The sequence below is a fragment of the Leptopilina heterotoma genome, unplaced genomic scaffold (genome assembly GCF_015476425.1).
Source record: "Leptopilina heterotoma isolate Lh14 unplaced genomic scaffold, ASM1547642v1 Lhet_212, whole genome shotgun sequence".
NCBI classification, from domain to species: domain Eukaryota; kingdom Metazoa; phylum Arthropoda; class Insecta; order Hymenoptera; family Figitidae; genus Leptopilina; species Leptopilina heterotoma.
Genome location: NW_025110930.1, coordinates 892,055 through 913,377, shown reverse-complemented (window position 1 = coordinate 913,377; position 21,323 = coordinate 892,055). Strand labels below are relative to the sequence as shown.

The following is a 21,323-nucleotide window of genomic DNA, read 5'->3' as shown; positions in this document are numbered from 1 at the left end:
TCTTGTGCCAAGAATTTTTTTTCAAGTCTAACTTTTAGTCTCTCGCTACCATACTGAGAGATGCAGTGATGATTAGACAGTAAACTTTCTCAAGTTTTTAATCGACGACAAGAATCTTAAATAATTATCAAGACTAAACGCTTTTAATTTAGGGGTTAGTAAATGCCTTTTAATTTTAACAAATACTCGCTATTTCAAAATTTGGATTTTCAACCATAAAAAAAGCATAAAATATTTTTAATTAGTGACACTGGAAATGTTGTATACGGCAATTGTTACAGAGTGAAACTATTTCGAAAAATTTCAAATATCTAAATTACTAAATAATAACGGTGACAGAAAGATGATGGAGAATCATAAAAAATTTAGTTACATGTATATTGACTCGATCACGCCACTCTGGGTGTAACTCTTTGTAAGTATTGACGTTGTCATTAGGGGAGCTACACCCTTTACGCATTAAGAAATACTAGATGAATTTCCCCTCTATCATTTCAAACACTCGCGACGAACTGAAAAAAACCAAGTTACCCCACAGCTATACGGCAGCAAAACACTCATATTTTATTGATTGAATTCATCAACCTTTAAGTAGTGACCACCTGCTTAATATCGTTTTTTTACTTTTCTTCTTATTTGAACAAATATTCCAATATTAACATTAAACAGAATCAATGCGACACTTTTCAGTGTTTTTTAAATAAACTATTTTCTCAAAACAGTAAAACATTTTTATAAATTAATTTTTTGAATCCTAAATTTTGAAATATATTCAATTGCACCAGTCAAGTTTTGGCATAATGAAAAAAGAGTACAGTTTTTGTCCAGACTCATCACCAAAATGTCACTTATAAGTTCGTATGTTTTCCCATTATAAAGTATAGTACAACTTAAAGGATATACAAACAATAGCGTGTTTGGTAGCAATTAAGCAAATTACGATCATAACACGATATTTATTATTTAATTAATTATCAACCGAATATGTAGGTGCTGATGACTTTATTACCCCTAGAATATAATCGGATACAATATAGTTATAGGTATAACAATCGACTTTAGTCTCTGTAGACCTCTGGTAAAGCATAAATCTTGCTCTAATCTGGTTTTTCCTTCATGCTTTTTATGACAGTCACAATTGCCACATTATAATAATTGCTAACATTGACAAAAGTAGTTTAGGTGTACAATTCATCTAACTATGGTAAAAGTTATATATACCTTTAATAACTGTTTCAACCAATTACACTCGAAAATAAATATACTCTAGGTATGTTCATTATATTATCTAATTCTCCTCACATATGATATTGTGAATAAATGAATTTTCAAAGTTAACAACAAAAATTGGATTCGTATACTCTGCAGAAGAATCTACTCAATTTTAAAGCAACTTTGAATATAATTTTGTACTTTGTTTGAAAAATTTACAACATTTTAATGGAGATGTATTCTCTACAAATAACACGAATATGATAAATTTAAAGTCCACAAACTTTTTAAGAGCGAAAACTAAAAAATAATGCGGTGATTTATTTTATTTTAACTTCACGATTCACAAGTTTTCAACGTTCGAATAAACAAAATATTAAAAATATTTCCATGAATTCATTCATAATAATTATTATTAAGAAAAATAAGAATTTAAAATATAAATTGAGAAATTTAATATAAAGAAGAAATAAATAAATTGTATTTAGTTAAACTTTCAGAATTTTAAATCAGTTGGCTTCAAACTATTTTTTGAGCAATTGTCTTTTGAGCATAACAAATAATTTCTTAAACGCACATAAAAGAAGAGATGAATTTAACTTGAAAAAAATCGCTTTTATTTTTCCTTTTTAAAAACGTACGGACATTGAATATAAATTTTGTAAATGGTTATCCAAGTAGATAAAAAGTATTGTATATTGGGGTAGAACGAATTGGTTAATGCAACTACAAATTTTTCCTTTGGTATAGGAAAAATCTGAAAACAACTATTAAATCAAATTTTCCCCCACAAAAGAAAATTAAAAGTAGTTATATAAGAATCGCAATAACAGGCAATTGCTTTGGCAGGGAACCCTTTTCAGTCCTAATCTAAAATTCATAGAAGAACAACTTCAACTTATAGAACGAAATTACCCTCACGTTTCTGCAGATTCAGATTTCCTATCGTAAGGTCTCTTGAACAAGTTGAAATGTAATAATTTCTTCAACAAGAAATATTCAAGTCACTTGTGGACAAACTCCTCGTGTTATTATGTATTGGAAATTGTGTAGGGGTTATACGAGGGATAGAGAAAGAAATAAAAGTTTGCGGAAAACATCATCATGTAAGGCAAGTTACAAACTGCGGTAATAACTTCTAACTGCAATTTGTTGAAAAAAGAACGTTCTTACTATTAATTTTCAACATTGTTACTTTCATTTTTCATATATATAAAGTATTACAACAATGTTAAAAAAACTAAAATGTATTGCAATTAAATGATTGTTATTATTTTTCTCAATTCTAAAATAAACATTAGAGTCGAAAGTCTATGAAGAAGGAATTTGTGGTTCATCCATCTCGGTTTTAATTACTTCATTCATAGCATTGGGGGTCTTTTAGGAGAATCCGAACTGGGCCTCGTATATCTTGCTTTCATTAAAGCATTCTGCTCTGTGAACCTGACCAACAACCGGCATTGACTGCTACCTGCTACTCCAGATTCCGTTTTCTACATTCATTGTGGTCTTTCTGGCCTCTTCAATCTGTCACCCTCAAATTAGCATAGAGGAAGCGATAAAAATTTACTGCCTGCTTCCAAAACTCACACTCCAAAACTACTTTCTACTCGCAGCTAAGGTCGGAGTGACCATTCCAGCATGCTATTATTAAGAGAGTCAAGCTTTTTTTCAAAGTTTTACGGTATAATCAACTTGTTATTTATAACAGAGCTCTTCGGAGAAAAAAGACAATCAATTAATGCTACAATTTCATTTAGGAATGTTTGGGGTGATGTAAAATATACTTTGCAAAACCACCATTGACCTTTATGTCAATAAAATAGAAAGATAATGTAAAATGATAGCAAGATTGAATGCGAATAAAAAGCTATGAATATACAGTATGTTTTTTTAACGCGCGGACGCAGCTTATAGCCACCATGTATCGATCTCGAGACGTAGAATAAACGGACGAAATACCTTGGTACCGTCAGACACGCTGTCACCGCGCGTCGTGAGAGCTTTCTTTAAAGTTTCCCCTTATTCGGCAGCACTACTGGTTTTACTTGCAACTAAGATAAGAATTTCTCAAGGTTCTTATTAGTACAGTTAATACTAAAAATTTTTAATAAACCCGAGTAACTTTCAACTGAGTAAACTGCTTTTACGACAAAAAGTATTAAATAAAAATTAAATTTACTTACACATGTTTCTATCGAACATGAGTTATTTTGCTAATAGAATATAATTTGTTTTAATGCGTTTGGTCAATTTATTTCAAGATGTAATTAGGTTTTTGTAAGTTAATCTTCTTGTATATAAATATAAATGTCTATTGAAACAATCTTCATGTGTTAATGTTGAAATAATCATATTTTTAAATGTATTATTGTTTTAAATAATTTTAGCTAGATATCGTCAAGTTTGGCTTTTGCTGAAAATGTATTGTTGACGTTCTTACTGCGGTTGAGTATCATTACAATTTATTGAAGCGGTACTCAAATATTAAAAGGAAAAAGAGAGCTTTATGGAAAGTTTTGCACAAGTCATATATATTTATATATACAGTAGTTAATGTAGTATAACAATAGTAAAAAAAGCTGCGAATACATACAGTTGGGGTACTCACCGTCCTTGGGCGGTGAGGGACATTGGGGAGCGTACGATCCCAGGTGATATCCATAGGCGTTGTGCTGATGCATGGGCGCGAACGGATATCCGGCTAGGGCCGACCTAGGACTGGGGAATCCGGCATCAGCATGCTGTTGATTGCCACTGCCGGGTCCCGAGCCCTGATGTCCGAGCGAACTGACTTGGTGAGAAAACTGATGTGCACTGGGGACATTGTGGCTTCCGGGATATCCGCCGCGGAGGCCGGCGGGATTGTACAGGTTATTGTGCTGAAGTTCGATAAATGCGGACTTGCCGCTTTGGGAGACTGGGGTGCTGGAGGCACTGTCGCCGCCGGTGCCCCCGGGTGGCCCGGGTGTCACCGAACCTAGACCCGAATGATGCAGGTGCTGCTCCATGTCGGACCCGCCGCCGCCTCCACCACTGCCTCCTCCACCGCCCCCGGTTCCGCCGCCTCCTCCGCCCGACGGACCGCCACCCGACATGCTGTTCGGGGTCGGGGTACTCGACGGACAGGGGTCGCCCGCCCCGAATGGGCTCCCCAGGTCCGTGAAGTTGAGCGTCGTCGTGCTGCCCGGACGCTCCACCTTAGACGCGACAAAGTCGCACCCAGCCACCCGCGCCTCGCCTCCAAAGTCCTCCACACGCCACGGGGCCCGAATCTTGGGGCCAGGTATCCGCTCAGGTCAGCGGGCACTTTACTGAGTCCGATGACAACATGTGGGACAGCCTTCCACTACACACACGACAACCGACAACTGCAACTTCTTCTCAATTTCAAATTTCACCTCAATTTTCAATTAAGTAAATCTTAATTCCCGGAATTCAATACTGAATTCAATACTGCTTGTCAGGGAGCACTACAAACACCGTCCACACTTAACACACGCGTTGCGTCGCTTCGCATTCGTTCACTCCAGGATGATGATCCTCCAACATCCAGAAACTCAGCCTGCGACAAGTTTCTTCCAATGCAGCGACAATCTACTCACTAGTGTCTGATTATAATCGCCAGTAACTACTTGCAATGCGCAGGGCCACTAACTCGGTACACGAAATTTCGACTATCAGACTGACTATCCGCATGATTGATCATTGACTAGACCAAAACTGTGCATCAATCGTTCCCGACCAAACATCATTGTACTAAGTGGTACACACATCCGTAATCACTTTTCTGCTGATATCCGACGGAAAATTCCTGAACGAGTAATCCACAATAAGTGCAGAGAACTGTAGAAAACACTGAAATGCTTTCGCGAGCATTAAATCCAAAGCAAGGTAGGCATCAGTTAGCACCGTTATTTTTCAAGAGACATACACCGATAATTGTTTTCACGCGCGCTGTGTCAAGGCAATACCAAGTGGTTAGCACAAATATAATGACGATGAAGACTAAGAATTACACACGCGCGCCTTACCCAGTAACTGTAGTGCACACCGCGCGGCGCGGATCAGTATAATGATACATAATGCCTCTCCCCGAACTCGACTGTGCGGTTCCCGCGCCGGCCGCAGTGGCGCCACTCTTCCCTCCGCCTCCGGCCGAGATGGAGCCGCAACCATTGGCTGCCGACTCCGTTCCCCATCGACTCAGCGTGACGTCCGGGCACGCCATTGGTGCACCAGAGACCATTATGGTGTCCGCGAGGCGTACCAGAATGCGACCGAGCCCCCTGACACCCTCAGAGGTGTTCTGGGCCTCTACCTGGATTATACACGCGGACACGCACTGCCGGGGATATCTAGGATCCTTGCTCTGCGGCAAGCTTACAGAAATTTTAGTGTTCGGGTTCCCGTCCTCTTCATACCCACCCACCCAACATACCCGATCAACCGCCATCCTTCAAACTCTCTTTCTCTCCCGCTCGCTCCCTTTCTCCCTCTCACTGTGCACTTGAATCCGGAAGCTGCGAAGAAACTGCGAGTACTACACAAGATGACGCTTTAAAGCTTCCACGGTGCATCCATATTATTTTGACGTTGACAGGCGTAATGAAATATTTCTTTCAGGAATTTCTCCACGAATCTGGGACTTTCTTCAACAAATGTCTGAAACTGCCGCACTCGGTGCATAGAGCTTCCTTTTATTTACGAGTCATTATATTTTTATTACTCTTAAACACTTGAACATATTTTATTCGCAGTCAATCATCTAAAATGACTGCAATTAATCATTATAATTCATTACTTAGGCTCTATTTTTTAAGCAGAAAAAATGTCATACCATATCTTTAAAAATGGCTAATTAAAGCATCTGATTATTTAAAGCCAAAAAATGTAAATATACCCAAAAGTAAAAACAAAAGTGAAAAAAATATAATATCCAAAAATGTAGATATAAACATCATTAAAAGCGGATTATATTCGTAAAACACCCTTGACAATATATTGAAAGAAATATTTCATTTGAACCAAAATATAATCTACTTTAATTGAAAATGAAAATACAAATTTCAATAACTTAATTTTAATATTTATTATTTGTTCCAAATAAAAAAATTACATTTGCTCCAAATAAAAATTAGTAATTGAAACGAATCCTTGAACCACATATTATTTAATTCTTATTAAAGAAGAAAAAAATATAAAAAAAACCTTATACACGAATATGTTCGTTAAAGGGCAATTATCAACTTGTTGATCTATTTGTTTGCATTGCTTCTATTATGATTTGGTTTTTCAATTTGACATGAGGTAAAAGCGTAGTCGATAATACGCACATGTACATACCAGTGGCTAGACTTGAGCAAACATTATTTATACAATGTTACTTATTTTTTTTATTAATACAAAATTCACTATTATCCTAATATTATCAGATTGCAACGAATTGATACCAAAAATGTGGATCAAATGAAAAATTGGTATAAACTTTTACGATCAATTTGATACATTTAGTATATGGGATGTTTAGAAAGATTTTTGAATATTTAAATATGAAATAAATTATTATTCTCATCTCACTTCTTTACAGTGAGTAAACGATTTAATTGATTTAAACATATTTTTTTTTAAATCAAACTTAAAATATCTTTGCTATACAAAAATATTCAAGTTTAATTCAAACATATTTTTTGGTTCATTTAAAGAAATAATATATTTAATTCAAACATAAGTTATGGTTGATTTTAAATTATTTATAATCAACTTTTAAGTTTGAATCAAACATAAAATTTTTAAACACAATTTTTGTTTAAATCAAAACAGAAAATATGTTTGAATTGAACATAATTATTTAAACAAATAATATTTTTGATTCAAAGCAGTAGATATTTTCTAAATATTGGGATTAAGCTTACAAACTAATTTCAACAAAACAAAATCTTATAATTATTTTTCTAATTGAAGTAAGTATCCCGTGTAGAAATTCAACCATGGCCCAAATAGGGGCCAGATCTTTTGATCATTGTGTAGGCCATAACATGGCAATTTCTACACGGGATGTTTTCTCAGTGTACAATTTACTATTTAATTGGTAAACGAGTTCGTACTTCTATATGATTGTATTAAAACTGTATTATAAATCATCGGTTTTAAAGAGTGCGTCCACATGGAAATGGAAATATGGGTAAAAGATGGGAAACTATGGAAAATTATGAGTAAAGAATTGTGAAATATGGTACTAAATTTAAAAATATATATAGCAAAGTATTAATGCTAATGAGCGAATCCCATATGGTTAAAGAATGTCGACAACAAACATTAATTTTTCATTAAATCAACTGAAATTAACGCGAAACCTTTAAATTTTTTATTTTTGAACAATGGGCAAAGTATGGGAGCGGAAAAAGACGTTTTTCCATTTTTAAAGTTTATTGTCAAAATTTTGAACAATGGGCAAAGTATGGCAAACTATGGAAAGAAGAAAAACTATTCTTTAAAATTTTTAAACCAAGGGCAAAGTTTGGCGAACCATATGGGATGAAATATCAATTATTTTTATGTTTTTAAACTATTAGACAATGTATGGCAAACTATGGAGAAAAAACTATTTTTATATTTCCAAACCATAGGCAAAGTATGGTGAACAATGTGAAGAAAAAAATGATACTACACGGAGAGAAATTTATAGTAGTGGGTAACATAATTGTGGTTAGGGTGACCATCTTTAATGCTACGTATACAGACAGCTATCTAGATAGTCACCGTTACCATCAATATCATCAGGAGTAACATCTTGGTAGTACGGGGTAGCATAACTATATTTTTTTTAGCATCTGTGATGGTTGGCAGTAGCATAATGATAGTATCGTGTAACATCATCTTTTTAACATCAAAATCTGACTATCCATTTCTCTCAGTGTACCATCGTTAAAAATAAAAAAAATTGGAAAGTTGTGTTTATATTTCAGTTGATTTAATGAAAAATTAATTTTTGTTGTCGCCATTCTTTAACCATGGGATTCGCTCATTTGCAATACTTTGTCATACTTTGTTTTAATTTAATATCCTTAAAAAAACTGTGTATATTACAAAAAGGATATGTTTGACAAAGTTTTCTAAAAAATCAGTATAGATGACAGTACAGTGTCGAAAATTTGTTTGGAAATAATAACATATATGTAAAAGTATACACGAATTACTTTTATAATTTGAAAACTTGCAATTATAAAGTTAAGTAGTTCACCCTTTTGTTTCCATAAGGTATATTATGTAACTATACTTAAACATAGCTTTCGGGTGTAAACAGGAAGTACTATTTTTCTCAGAATAAAATTAGAGATTGGAATATTTTAATTTTAATTTAAATATTAAAAATTTTTAACTGTAACATTAGCCTTTAGAAAAAGCTCTTTTGTCTCAAAGTTTTATATACTATATTTATAGGTAATTATTAAATGTTTTCATTGTTTATAATTATTAGTAAAAAAAATCATTATTGTTTAAATTTAAGTCTCATAATTAATATAATTACTATAATGAAAATAAATTGACTTTTTCCTAAAGGACACCTACAAATCATTTAAAATTGAAGCGAAAATAATAAATATTGTTTCTTTTATTCGTTTTTAAATACATTGGGTGAAATGGTGAAATTTATCCTGAAAATGAAAAAAGGAGTGAAAGAGGAAAAGCGAATAATGATGAACAAGAAAAGGAATCTTGCTACCTTCTATATATCCTTCTCTTTCTAATTTCGTATCCCCTCTCTGACATGACGTCAGTCAATGGCATTACTTATGTAATCGGCGTGGGTCAGTAAGATCGGTGCAAAATTAAAAAAATTATCTTTGCGCATCTCGTTCGACCACGTGCTTCTTAAATTCTCCTCGAGCAAGACTTTTAATTTCGACAAATAAAAGTTTAATTTTAATAAGGAGTGCGAAGTTTAATTCCGCGATGGTGTATTGAGTCGGAAATTAAATTTTTTTAATTAGCATTTCTGAAAATTGAAGAATTAGGGTTGTTCACAGCTCGGTTGCCTGCGAGGGCAGCAATTAAAGAAAGAGAAACAAGAATTTTTTTTTACTTTTGTACAATTGTCTATCTCTCTTATACTCAATAAGTTGCTGCCTGCTCAGGCAGTTGTATATTGTGATAGCATCATTGCATAAACGGGAATGTTTCTTAATACACAAAACCGCGATCGAAGAAAATTGTGATTCGACAGTACATTCAAAATTGATAAAATCGCGTGTGAATTTTTTGTAGACCAAAGATGACAATATACATGTGCAGTTCCACTGAATGCTTTAGAAAAGCTTCTCTGAATCCTAAAAAATTAAGTGGACGTTTTTGGAAATTATTGTGTCTAATTTCCAGTGTTGAGAAAAAATGTTAGAAAAATCTATGAAAATCTTTATGAGATAATTTAATGTATTTTTTGGTCCTAAAATATTAAATAATAATATTATCGCTTTTAATGATATATAGCAATGTATTTTGTGTACATATATATTCCCTCTTATTTTGACTTATTTTTATTTTCTTCACAGTTTTCTTAAAAGTATTAAATTGATTCCAAAGTGGATGAAATTGATAACAAAAATTTGGATCAACTTTTAATTTGATCCACATTTTTTATATAAAGTCATTGCAATTTGAAAGATTTAAATTAACAGCATTCTAGTCTTCTAAGAGAATAGATAGTTCGACTTTTGCATTTAAGGAGGATGAAAAAAGAATCAAATGTTTTTAAATTTCCTATATTTTTCATTTAAAAAACATTATTATAGTGAACCATACCTTCTCGAACATAGAGTGAAATAAGTAATGTGATTAGTAAATTAAAAATAATTTGTAGATTATGTATAATACATACTATATTTTTAAGAGGAAACATTATTACACGCATAGAAAGGGTTTGCTGTGGCAGCGAACATTTTGCTGCCACAGCAAACCTTGTTCGTTGAAATAGGGACAGCGAAAATGTTCGCTGTGAGATCAAACAAGTTCGCTATGACAGCAAACTCGCATAAATTTTTACTAATGTTTGCTGTCACAGCTAACATGTTCGCTGCCACTGCAAACTTCTTAGCTGTGGTAGCTAATTTTCAGAGATTTTACAGCAAACATATGTTTACTGCTGCAGCTAATTTCTTTTTTTCCGTGTACCACCCACGAATTTCTTTTTTAAAAATTTCAACCCCTAACCGAAAAATGTATTGTTTTTGCCGCATGACAAAAATTTCTAAGTGTTTTTTGAGCTGAAAAAAATAATGTTCTTTAGTTTCATAAAATAAAGGTGGTAATAAAAAAATTTGGCAAGTTTTTCTCAATGCATTATGACACACTAATTATCAAACAACCGAATTAATTGAGGAAAGAGGTTTGAAAGGTCGAAAAGTATAATCTATCTTTTCTCGTGATCTACATCTTTTGGAATTATTACCCTACACCCTGAAAAAAGTGTTGAGCAATTTTTTGATAGGTAAATTATTCATATCGACAAAATAACAGTTAAAACAATTGAATATTATAGTTTCATCTCACTTATTTTATGAAAAAAGTTGAAAAATCAAATTAAATTTTTATTGCTCGACATATGCAGTACTAAAAAATGTATAGGGTAAATGCACTAGTAGTCGGACACTTAAGGATACAATCTTAAATTATGCTTTTTTTCTTGAAATAGCAAATATCTACTGTGTTTATAAGCACATTATTAATTAAAGGAGTTCTTCAGGATTAAAAATCATATAAATTTGTTACAAATAGTTGAGTATTTAATAAAATATAAACATTTTAATAAAAAATTACTAATGCTTTAGTAGTCGGACACTTTTTCCCCTTGTTTTTATAGTCGGACATCTGTCAGATATTTTGAATTTATAAAGTAAAAAAGATAATTTTTTAATTGCTATCTGCTGGAAAATGGAATTAAAGCATATTAGAAGTTATTAATATAATATTTAAACCCTATAAGTTTTAATATTTATGATTAATTATCAACAAAACTTTGTGCCACTCATCGCGCTACTCGAAAATGGTTGTATCTATAGTCGGACACCATGCTTTTTAAAACATTAAATAAAATATTTCTTGTTTAATTATTTTCGAAAATAACACTATTTTAATAAAATATAAACTTCACACATTCGTCTAGTATACTTTTTAAAGCAATTATCACAATGCATTATTATTTATTTGTCAAAAAACACGAAAGTGTCCGACTACTAGTACTGTCCGACTATACCCGCACTTACCCTATTTAACTCAGAGTCTACTAAATTATTTATTAGTATATCAAATAAATTTTAAATAAATAAAGATAAAAGTAGGTCCTGCAAAAAATATATTCTAATTTGATTCGAATAAAATATATATTCAGTTTAAATAAAATAATTCTTTGGGTGTATCAGCACACTCATATACATCTGGACATTTACAAACTTCAAATATATGCATCTTAGATAAAATAAAACTAAACTGAAAAAGAAATTATTTTATTCAAATAACTGATTTCTTGTCTGTTATCATTATCAAATAAAGTACTTACTTGAATCAAATAAATTTTTTTCAGTGGGAACATAAAACCCATTTTTTGAAAATCCAAAATTGTCATCAATACAAATGTTTTCTTTTTAAGGAAGCAAAAACACAGAAATGTTTTTTTAATAAAATTTTAACACCAAATTGGTATTAAAACTACACGCAACATTTTTAACCGACACATATTATTTTAACATTATACATATGTTGTTAAAATAACACTGGAATGTGTTAAATTAACCCCAAAGCGTATTAAAATAATACACATTTTTATTGGGTGTTATTTTAACACCAGAACTGTGTTAAAATAACATCATCTGAAAAAAAATGTATTTATTTGATTCAAATAACCGATTATTTTAATATTATCATGATTAAATATTTACTTGGATCAAATAATATTTATTAGAGTCAGTTAAATGGTATTTGAATCAATAACTTTAGTATTTAAAGAAAATACAATTTAATTGACTCTAATAAATATTATTTCATTCAATTAAATATTTATTTGATAATAGTCAAGTAATCGGTTGTTTGAATCAAATAAATTTTCTTTTCAGTGTATAGTCAATCAAAAATTATTTTTTAATTAAACATAACCACTTTTATTCAATACACAATGATAAAATATTTTTAATTCAAATATTATGTTTTTGGTGGGCTACTTATTTTTGTATTAAAATTATTTTTTTCTCAGTGTACAAAAAATCTGAATCAAATCATAATTCTATTCAAATTTTCGGTATCAAAATTTAATACCTTTACTAAATTTATGCAATGAAAAAATGACAACAAATGGTCATTTTATTAAATTTATCCCTAATGCTGAAAAGGAGTAATTTTGCTTCTTTAGAAACATTTTTGTATATCCCACTTAAAAATTAATTAAATACCCAATACACCGATATAGAAATATAGAAATTTTTAACTTACTAAAAGTTCTCTAATAACCTCTTTTCAACCCTTTTTTCATTTTTCTCTTTAACACTTCTTGCGCTCCTCTTTTAGACCTGAAATTTTCAGAATTGCAAATATCTGCTGTATATTAGAAGGTTAAAGGAGGCTGAAAAGAGGAGTGAAGAGGCGTAAAAAAGATCTAACGATAGTGTTTTTTGCAGATTATTTTAAAAATAAAATTATGTTTCTTCCATGTAGTTATATTTTAGTCACTGCTAAAAGCAACAAATATTGTTTTTTTAAAAATTTCAATGCACCCTTTATGATGAATGGGAATTAAAAATTCTGAATTTATGCAGAATCAATGGGTCTAGGAGTGCAAACATTTTGATAAAATTAAAAAAATGTTCTATTACGTTCCAGTTAATCTGATGGTATGAATATATAAATTTTATTTTTCCGACCGCAGAAGATGATGAATGAATATAAAGTGTACCATATATATTTTTGTATTTATACATGTGAGTATAATTAGTTAAACTGAAAACTTTCTCTCCTGTTTGAGCTATGATTCGTTTTTTAGCTTCACCTTTTACTTACTAACTTATATGTACTTTTATATTTTTTACTTCGAAGCAACGCGGTCACCTCTTACACTGTAGGACGTGAGTTTCGCAGTGCCCGAAGCAGTGACAAGCTCCGATCATAATTTTTGTTCTTTACTGCTGCTCGGCAGTAAAAGTTTGGTGGGCGTTGCCAGCAAACATTGTTCTACAATCTACACTGTATTATCGTATTCTCGTCCGAAACCTTTTTCCTATATTTAGCAAAGCCACCACTTTTGCAGCTGTAGATCGGCATTCAATAATCGGGTTACATTTTTCGGACATTTTTCTATATAAAACCAAGTGAAAATATCAACCGAACATTAAGTCATTAACGCAATAATTTATATTCTAAACGCCTGTTTATTAAATAAGAAAGCCGAGAAGATAATCAAGAAGATATTTCATTATCTCCCCATTGTGTTCATAAAGAAAACTTCATCACGTGTTATGCTGTGTTGACGATTAATGAGATTTTCTTCTGGACGCTTTTAAAACTAATTGTCTTGCGTGGAAAATTGATGACTTATGTTTCATGAAAAAAATACAGTCTGATTAAAATATAAAAATATATAAAATATTTGAAACAAAAAATTGAGGTGAGTAAGAAAGACACAAAGAAAAATTTCAAAAAAATTTTGTTACAAAAAATATATTTTTTTTAAAGTTGTTATTGTTCTCTATACATTAAGCGTGGTTACCCTTTACCTTCAAAAAAAAATTTCGGTTAATTCAACGAAAAATTTTTTGTCTCGAACAAATAAATGCATTGCTGTACAACAGCAAGTTAATCAAATATTTGTTTGGCTGCAAATACAAATTTTCTTTGGATAACCAAATTTTTTTTCGATCGCAAAATTTATTACACTAAACCAAATGTTTACTTAAATCAAATAAATATTTATTTATATTAAACTAACTTCATTTCAAAAAATCTAAAACATACAACAAAACTAATTTGAAATCATAATTTTATCATAATTTTTTTATATTCTTTATGTTAAAAAATTATGATTTAAAAACATTTATTAATAAGAAAATGCTTCAAAAATTGTAAAAATAATTTTTTTCATTGAGCAATCTTTTTGTACAGATACAAAAACATATTTTTTAAAAAATGACGGATGGATTTTAAAATCTATCAATTTTTTGAAAAAATTAAAAAAGGGTCAGAATATTTTCTGATCGATTTTATTTTCTGACCTTTGATTTCCTCTCAAAAAATTAAAATAAAAATAATTTTATGGAAGATTTAAATCAGTTTCTTGATATATATAGTTAAAAATATAGTCGAAGTTACCCCTTAATAAAGATTCTTTATTATAATTTAAGGATTAATTAATAAAAAATAAATTTTATAATATTTTTATTACAAAATAACTTAATTTTAAAAAAAATTTTTATTCAAACTTTTTAGTAACAAATTTAATTTTTAAATATATACTTAATTGTTGACAAATTTTTGAATAATCAAAGTATCGTGAAATTTAACTGAAAACAATTCATTTTTAAAGGTAGGGGAGTATCGTCGAGGTTGGACCACTGTCTAGGTAGGCCACTCGCGTTTTTCTGTCAAGTTCACTAGCGCCACCTACGCGCATACTTGTCGAAGCTTGTCTTAGTGAAACCTAACTTTTTGTTCAATTACATTTTCGGAGGATCGAAAATTGTGTTTTCTGTGACGTCGGTACAAAAAAAGCCCAAAAAAAGTTTTGTGCATAATGTGAAAAACCATTAATAAAAGATAAAAAACAAATTGAATCGTCAAGGCAAGTATGCAGAAAATTTGTGGGACTCATGGTTGAAAGGAAAACAAAGTAAAAAATCGAATCCCGAAACGTATTTCTTTATGGTTACAACAATTCGGTAATGTTACTTACTGTCAAGGTCGGCCACTATGTGTTTAAAATGCGCAAAGATGAGGACGAGCTACTTCATTTGCAAAAACTGCAATTCTGTATAACTCATAATATAATTGATCATCTTATTAATATTTTTATTTAATTTTATTAATATTTCAGTGCAAAATTTTTTTTTATTTATATTTATTTTGTTATATTGTTTATTTTTATTATTTTGTTATTTCATTAAGTTACAAGCTGTAAACAATGAAGAATTAATTTTCCGTAACTCCAAACATGTTATTTTATTTTTTAACGATTAATGCCCTTTGAATTTTAAACATGGCCGACCTTGACTGTAAGGACCAACCTGGACTAAAAATTTTTTTTTTTAAATATCTTTATAACTTTTTCATTTTAAAACCAATCAATTTACTTTGTACAGAAAAGATGTTCCTATTAAACTGGACTTTCCAACTATATACTTCAATTGTCCAAATTCATTTTTAAAAAAAAGTTATAAACAAAAGTCAAAAAGTGGGCTGACCTCGACTATGTTCCCCTATATATTCTATAAATGACTTATCCTTATTTTTAAAATAATTAAATTCTTAAAAAGCATTTTCAAAGTTACAAAACATAATTTACTTAGAGAAGAATTTTATTTATTTTTTTATTTAAAAGGAGCACAAATATTATTTCAAAATTCTATAGATAATAATTGAATTTTGTAAGAATTGCAGTAGCAATTTTTAGAAATAATTAAATTTCAGAGGTTTTGAAATTCTAACCTTTTAAATTGATTGAAATTATGTCATTTAAGTCTTGTTAAATTAAAAAATTTTAATTTGTATAAATTTATAGTAATTTTTTTAACTTTCAATGAAATTTTCTGACATTTATTGACTTTTTTCTGATCAAAAAAATTTCCTGACTTTCCTAACTGTCAGACACCCTGTTTTTAAATCCTGTGAAAAAATAAATATTTATTTTACATAATTTAAGAAAATTACTGAATCATTGAACAATTTAATTTATAAATTCTGAAAAATTAGGTTTTTCAAAAATTTTAATTAAAATGACTTCGAGATAATTGAATTTCCGAAAGACAATTAAATGGCAAATTTTTAATCAAATGGGAATTTCGTCAAATTTTTTTAAAACAAATTTTATATTTTAAATAAATTAATTTCAAATTTTAAAAATAGTTTTGGCTTTTAAAGAAGAATAATTCACAAAATTTTCCTTTTTCTATAAGTAAAAAATTCTTTTTGCTTACCATTTAAAGAATTCGATAAATGCTACTGAAGAATTTCAAATAGAGTTCAGAATTAGCTCAAAAATTATGAATTACCCACAACTTTTTGTTTTTTAGCATAAATGAAGTAAATTTTCAATTAAATTTTTTATTTATATAATACTAAATGTAGCAAAGGAAAAGAATTACATTTATAAATGGCTTTTAATTTCTAATTCGATTAGCAAAGGTAAGTAATAAAAAAGTGTCTGAAATTGAATTCCGAGGACAATGGAAATATATAGAGGAACCACAAATTCGAACAGGTTTCCTTTAATAGGAATTATTTAATGACACAGTCAGCTGTACATCTGTTTGGGGTTAGTGGTATGTCTTTGCAAGAAACACTTGATGGGAAAGTCCTTTTTTCACCCCAAAATGTCACTCTTGACTACCGGTGTTCTTTCAGTGCGTATAAAATTTAGAAGACTTCCTTTCGAAGATAAACTACTTTCCCATTTTGTCAAAACTTTTCAATAGTCCACGTAGGGTGGTAGCGAATGGCTAATTGCAGAGGGCAAAACTGTCCCTTCCATTGCTGAGTGACATTTCATCATTTTCGTCTTCCTTTTAAAACTATTAGTACCACTGTTTGACACATATAATTAACTTTATAAAATTTATTCGTTTTGTCATTACCTGAAGGCGTTCAAAATATAACGTCCACTAAAAGCTGCAGCTTTTAGTGACTTTTTAAATATCGAAACATTTTTTCGTATAAAATATTTATTTACACGCAGAATTGAATTAATTTTTATTTATTTGAATGCTTATGAGTGACGGTGGTGCATTCCCGACATATATTTATATGAACCGACTTCCTTGGAGGGAAAAACTGCTTTCGTATCTCTATATCCTTCATTACTATTTTATACGGGTGTGTCAGACCGCTATCCTTCTCCATGATAGCCTGTGGCACAGTAGATAGCCTTCGGTTATCACGCAACTATGCCAAGTATATATTAGATTTTTTTTAATTTGCAACTTGATCACAAAAACTATTCTTCTCTCGATACAAATCATATACATTTTGAGTGAAAAAAACATTTTTCATAGGCGATGAATTTTCTCGCAGTGGAAAAATGATTCAACACTTTGAAGTGTAGACACTGACTACTTTATATTATTAACTGGGACGTAAAATGCCGAATCTGAATAAAAAGAGCTTTGGTGGTCTGGAACCCTTTGCTTTAAAGTTGTCGTTTTTTTTTCTTTCTTTGTTTTGTTAGTTTTTAAAAAGAAAGAAAGAAAGACTCTGATCTCTGAAAAGCATGTTTGCAACGTTCGCCTGTTTACAACGTCTAAGAAACAACGGACTTTTATTAGATCAGCCGTAAACGATGCCTCGGGGTCCTTGCGGCATAAATGCCGTCCAAAACTGGATTTGACCGTCTACCGACTCCTAGAATTCCCTCTGGCACCAAACTAGAAATCACGTATAGGGGCCAATTATCTACGACTATATAGGAGATGACGACCGTGTCGGTCTAAGTTAAGTTAAAAAAAGGCGGGATTAACCCTGTGATTCCTTTTTCCTTTCTTCTTTTGTACGAGTATATGGAGAAAAATTTTAATCCCTAATTTTATGCTGGACAGTCTTTCAAAATAATATTCAACAAACTCAAGTGTTGAAGTGCATTTTTTTAGAGTTGAATTTTCAAAATATTTTCTGGCGTCAAGTAAAGTGTTAGACCTTGATATCGTATGAATTTTAAGGAAAGGAACCATCGAAATGAGATGAGAAAAATAAACTAAATTAGTTAGGGAGGGTTGAGAAGGTCGGCTAGAAGGTCGAGCGGTCAGGAAGCGGCAAAGGTTGTCTAGTAATATACAAGAGTCGCACAGGTCAGCGTTGTAGGTTTACTAGCAGCAATTAGCGCTCCGAGATGATTCATTAGTTACTGCCTAATCAGTGAATAGTGAGAAGAGCAGAAACCGGATATAACCCCAGCAAAAAAGAGCAGGTATATACGCACATCAAGATTTCCAAAATCAACGGGATCATCCTATAATGAACTGTTCCACAATTAGTCTTTTTCATTCATAAAAACTTTGAACCAAAGGCTATAAATGGAACACAACACTTATATATTTACATTTCATATGTGTAAACGAATGTTCGTTGTGATAAAAAGATATTAATGTTCAAAAAAAAAATTTTATATTTCATTTCATTCACTTTTTCTCTCAAAGAAAACTGTAAATAAAACATTAATTTCTATACAGTTACGAAGATAATAAAAGTCAAAGTATATTATAATAGCACAGGCGTCACGGATAATAATTTACCCAGCGCTCTGAAATACAAAATAAGGATTTAGAAGGAGAATAGAAGATCATTAATTTAAATCTCGAAGGAAGCTAACTGCGTTGGCGCCATCCTCTCAGTGATAGATTCATATATACCGTTGTTCCGCAGTTCTGATTGTTTGGCCCTATCCTCGCGGCAATTTAAACGAAACCCAACGAATCGCGGCTTCATTAGTTACAGACTAAACGCCAACAAGTGTGGTGTGAGTGAGTTGTAAGCTCTCTACTATGGCTTACAAGATAAGCTCACTTCAAGATAAGATACAGCATGACGTGGATTCGATGGATCGCAGTAGCAACGATGACCACACAAAATTTTTCTTTCATACCTTATTTCTTCACTGTGTGAATTGGGGTGTCGAGAGGTTTGTCTCCCGCGGGAATTGTCCTTTTAAAAAGTAATTAATTATCTAAATTTTTACACACTCTGGCAAGGACAAATCCTTAATAAGTTAAATTTAATTTACTATATAAATATGCACTTTTATGAAACCAAAGATCGAGTTTCTTTTTAGATTCAAACCATATTGATGTTTATTGTAAAGAATAATAAAATTTTATTTTTATGTAAGGATACATTATTACACCACACTTAGAGTATGGAGTAATTATTATATATCGTAATTTTCCTAATAGAAATTTTCTAATAAGACACATTTGATAAATTGTAATTGTAACCCACTTTGTTTATTGAATCGATATATTTTGACACATCTCTACAATGAATAACTATTCTAATCCTCTTTATTTTTTCTATAAAAGGTATAATTTCTAAATCCATTAAACTCATTATTTTGATTACATTTTTGTTTATAGTTTTTGATACACACCTAAAGTATACATTGTGATATTTTCTTGCTTTATGGGTTCGATTGTAGAAATTTTATTTCTATGAAATATGTATACACTTATACACCTGCTTTAAAACATAAGGGATGACACTCATGGTCTGACGAGATGTCAGACCTAGTGGTCAATGAGTAAAAGACGCTATGGGGCGGAGGCAGAGACTGGGCGGAGGACCCCTTTGACGAGTGCCGCACGCGGCGCCAACGCTGCTTCTTAGGTTGATATTTCGTAGCAACAATAATTTCCAATTCCCATTCTACTTTTCTCAAATATTATTTATATATTTCTTTCTTATTATTATGAGTCAATAACTTTATAGTAATTTATTTTCTTTTAATTTTGTATTTTTCTTTCTTTGAATTATATATTTTTAATTCAACTAATTTATAACAAAGAACGAGTTACGCTACAATACTTTTATCTCTTAAATCTCTTAAAATTTTAACTGTATCTGTTTATATAAGAAATTGTTACCTTTTGATTTAAAATATTTTTAACCATTTGCATTACTATTGTTATAAAAGCACTGCGTATGCTCTCAATTTGGCAATACTTGATACAACACACGCTTAAACTTTTATTTTAGTTTAGAAACAGATATTGCGGTATTTTAAAAAGAGTTGTTTCATATAGTAGTTAGTCGGCGGTCTACCTTTTAACCTTTTCGAGAAACACGCCAACAGGTACATATCCGAAAGTTTAGTTTATAATTACTTTTAAGATTTTTGATGAAACATAGAATTTTGGCCTCCATCGATCTTTCAATTGTCTTTTTCTGTTTGGCAAATTATAATGATTCGTAAACAACTATTATAGACAAATTAACTAACTGAATAAGTAGTAAACTAACTATAAATCAATGTGGAAACTATTGCAGTAACTATATTTTATACATAAAAATATCTAATACTTTTTTTAATCACTAAATAGCATTGTTAATATTTTCGACATTAATTGTAAAAATTCAATTGTGTTCAACAAATATTTAAAATTCTCGTCAAAATTTCAATTACCTTTATATTCTTTATAAACAATAAAATCATTCTCCAAAATGTAATTATTTTCAAAAAGTTTCCTTAATTCAATATTATTTACAAATTTTTTCGCAATAATTCAATTATTTTCATAAGTAATACATTTTTTTTACAGAGATTCGCAATTATTTTTAAATATAATAAAATTCTTTTTAGGAATTCAATAACATATTTTTATAAATAATAAAACTCATCGCAGAATTTCAATTAGTTTTAATACAATTTTAATCAAATTCCTTGAAAAATGCAATTATTCTTAAAAAGTTTATTATAATTCTTCGAAAAAACCAATTATTTTTAATAAATTTTTAAAAAGTTTTTTGAGAGTTCAATTATTTAAACAGAAAGAAGAAAGTTCCCCTAAAGAACAATTCTGAAATTCATTTGTTTACAATTTAATTTTTCGAAATTTCAATTATTCGAAAATTTTTCAATTAAATTTCAAAATTTAACTAATTTAAAAAAAAATGGAACAAATTTTTTTCAAAAAATAAATTTTTTCGGAGTTTTTAATTACAATTATTTGATATTTATATTTTCTAAAATTATAAATTGAAAATAAATAAAATCTTAATAATATAAATCTTTTGAAATTCGATTTTTTCTGTAATTTTTGATTAAAATTCTTCTCTGACTTTTATTAAAATTCGCCAAAAGAATTCAATTATTTAAAGATTTGTTTATAAAATTTTTTATTAGAATTCCTCATCTGAAAAAACATTCAATTATT

The 21,323-nt window shown here is 30.3% G+C and overlaps 1 protein-coding gene across 3 annotated transcripts in view; it reads right to left on the bottom strand.

Moving 5' to 3' along the window:
• LOC122501721 (homeotic protein distal-less) overlaps nucleotides 1-5,279 on the bottom strand; it is a 44,353-nt gene extending 39,074 nt beyond the window's left edge. Inside the window, exon 1 of one of the 3 annotated variants that reach the window (XM_043611411.1) lies at nucleotides 3,824-5,279. In XM_043611411.1, coding sequence (XP_043467346.1) covers nucleotides 3,824-4,310 — 487 coding nt within the window. In that variant the 5' untranslated portion in view covers nucleotides 4,311-5,279. Of the gene's footprint in view, nucleotides 1-3,808 lie in introns of all 3 variants that reach the window. The other 2 variants (XM_043611414.1, XM_043611413.1) reach the window with 2 other exon arrangements.
• Nucleotides 5,280-21,323: the final 16,044 nt, after the last annotated feature.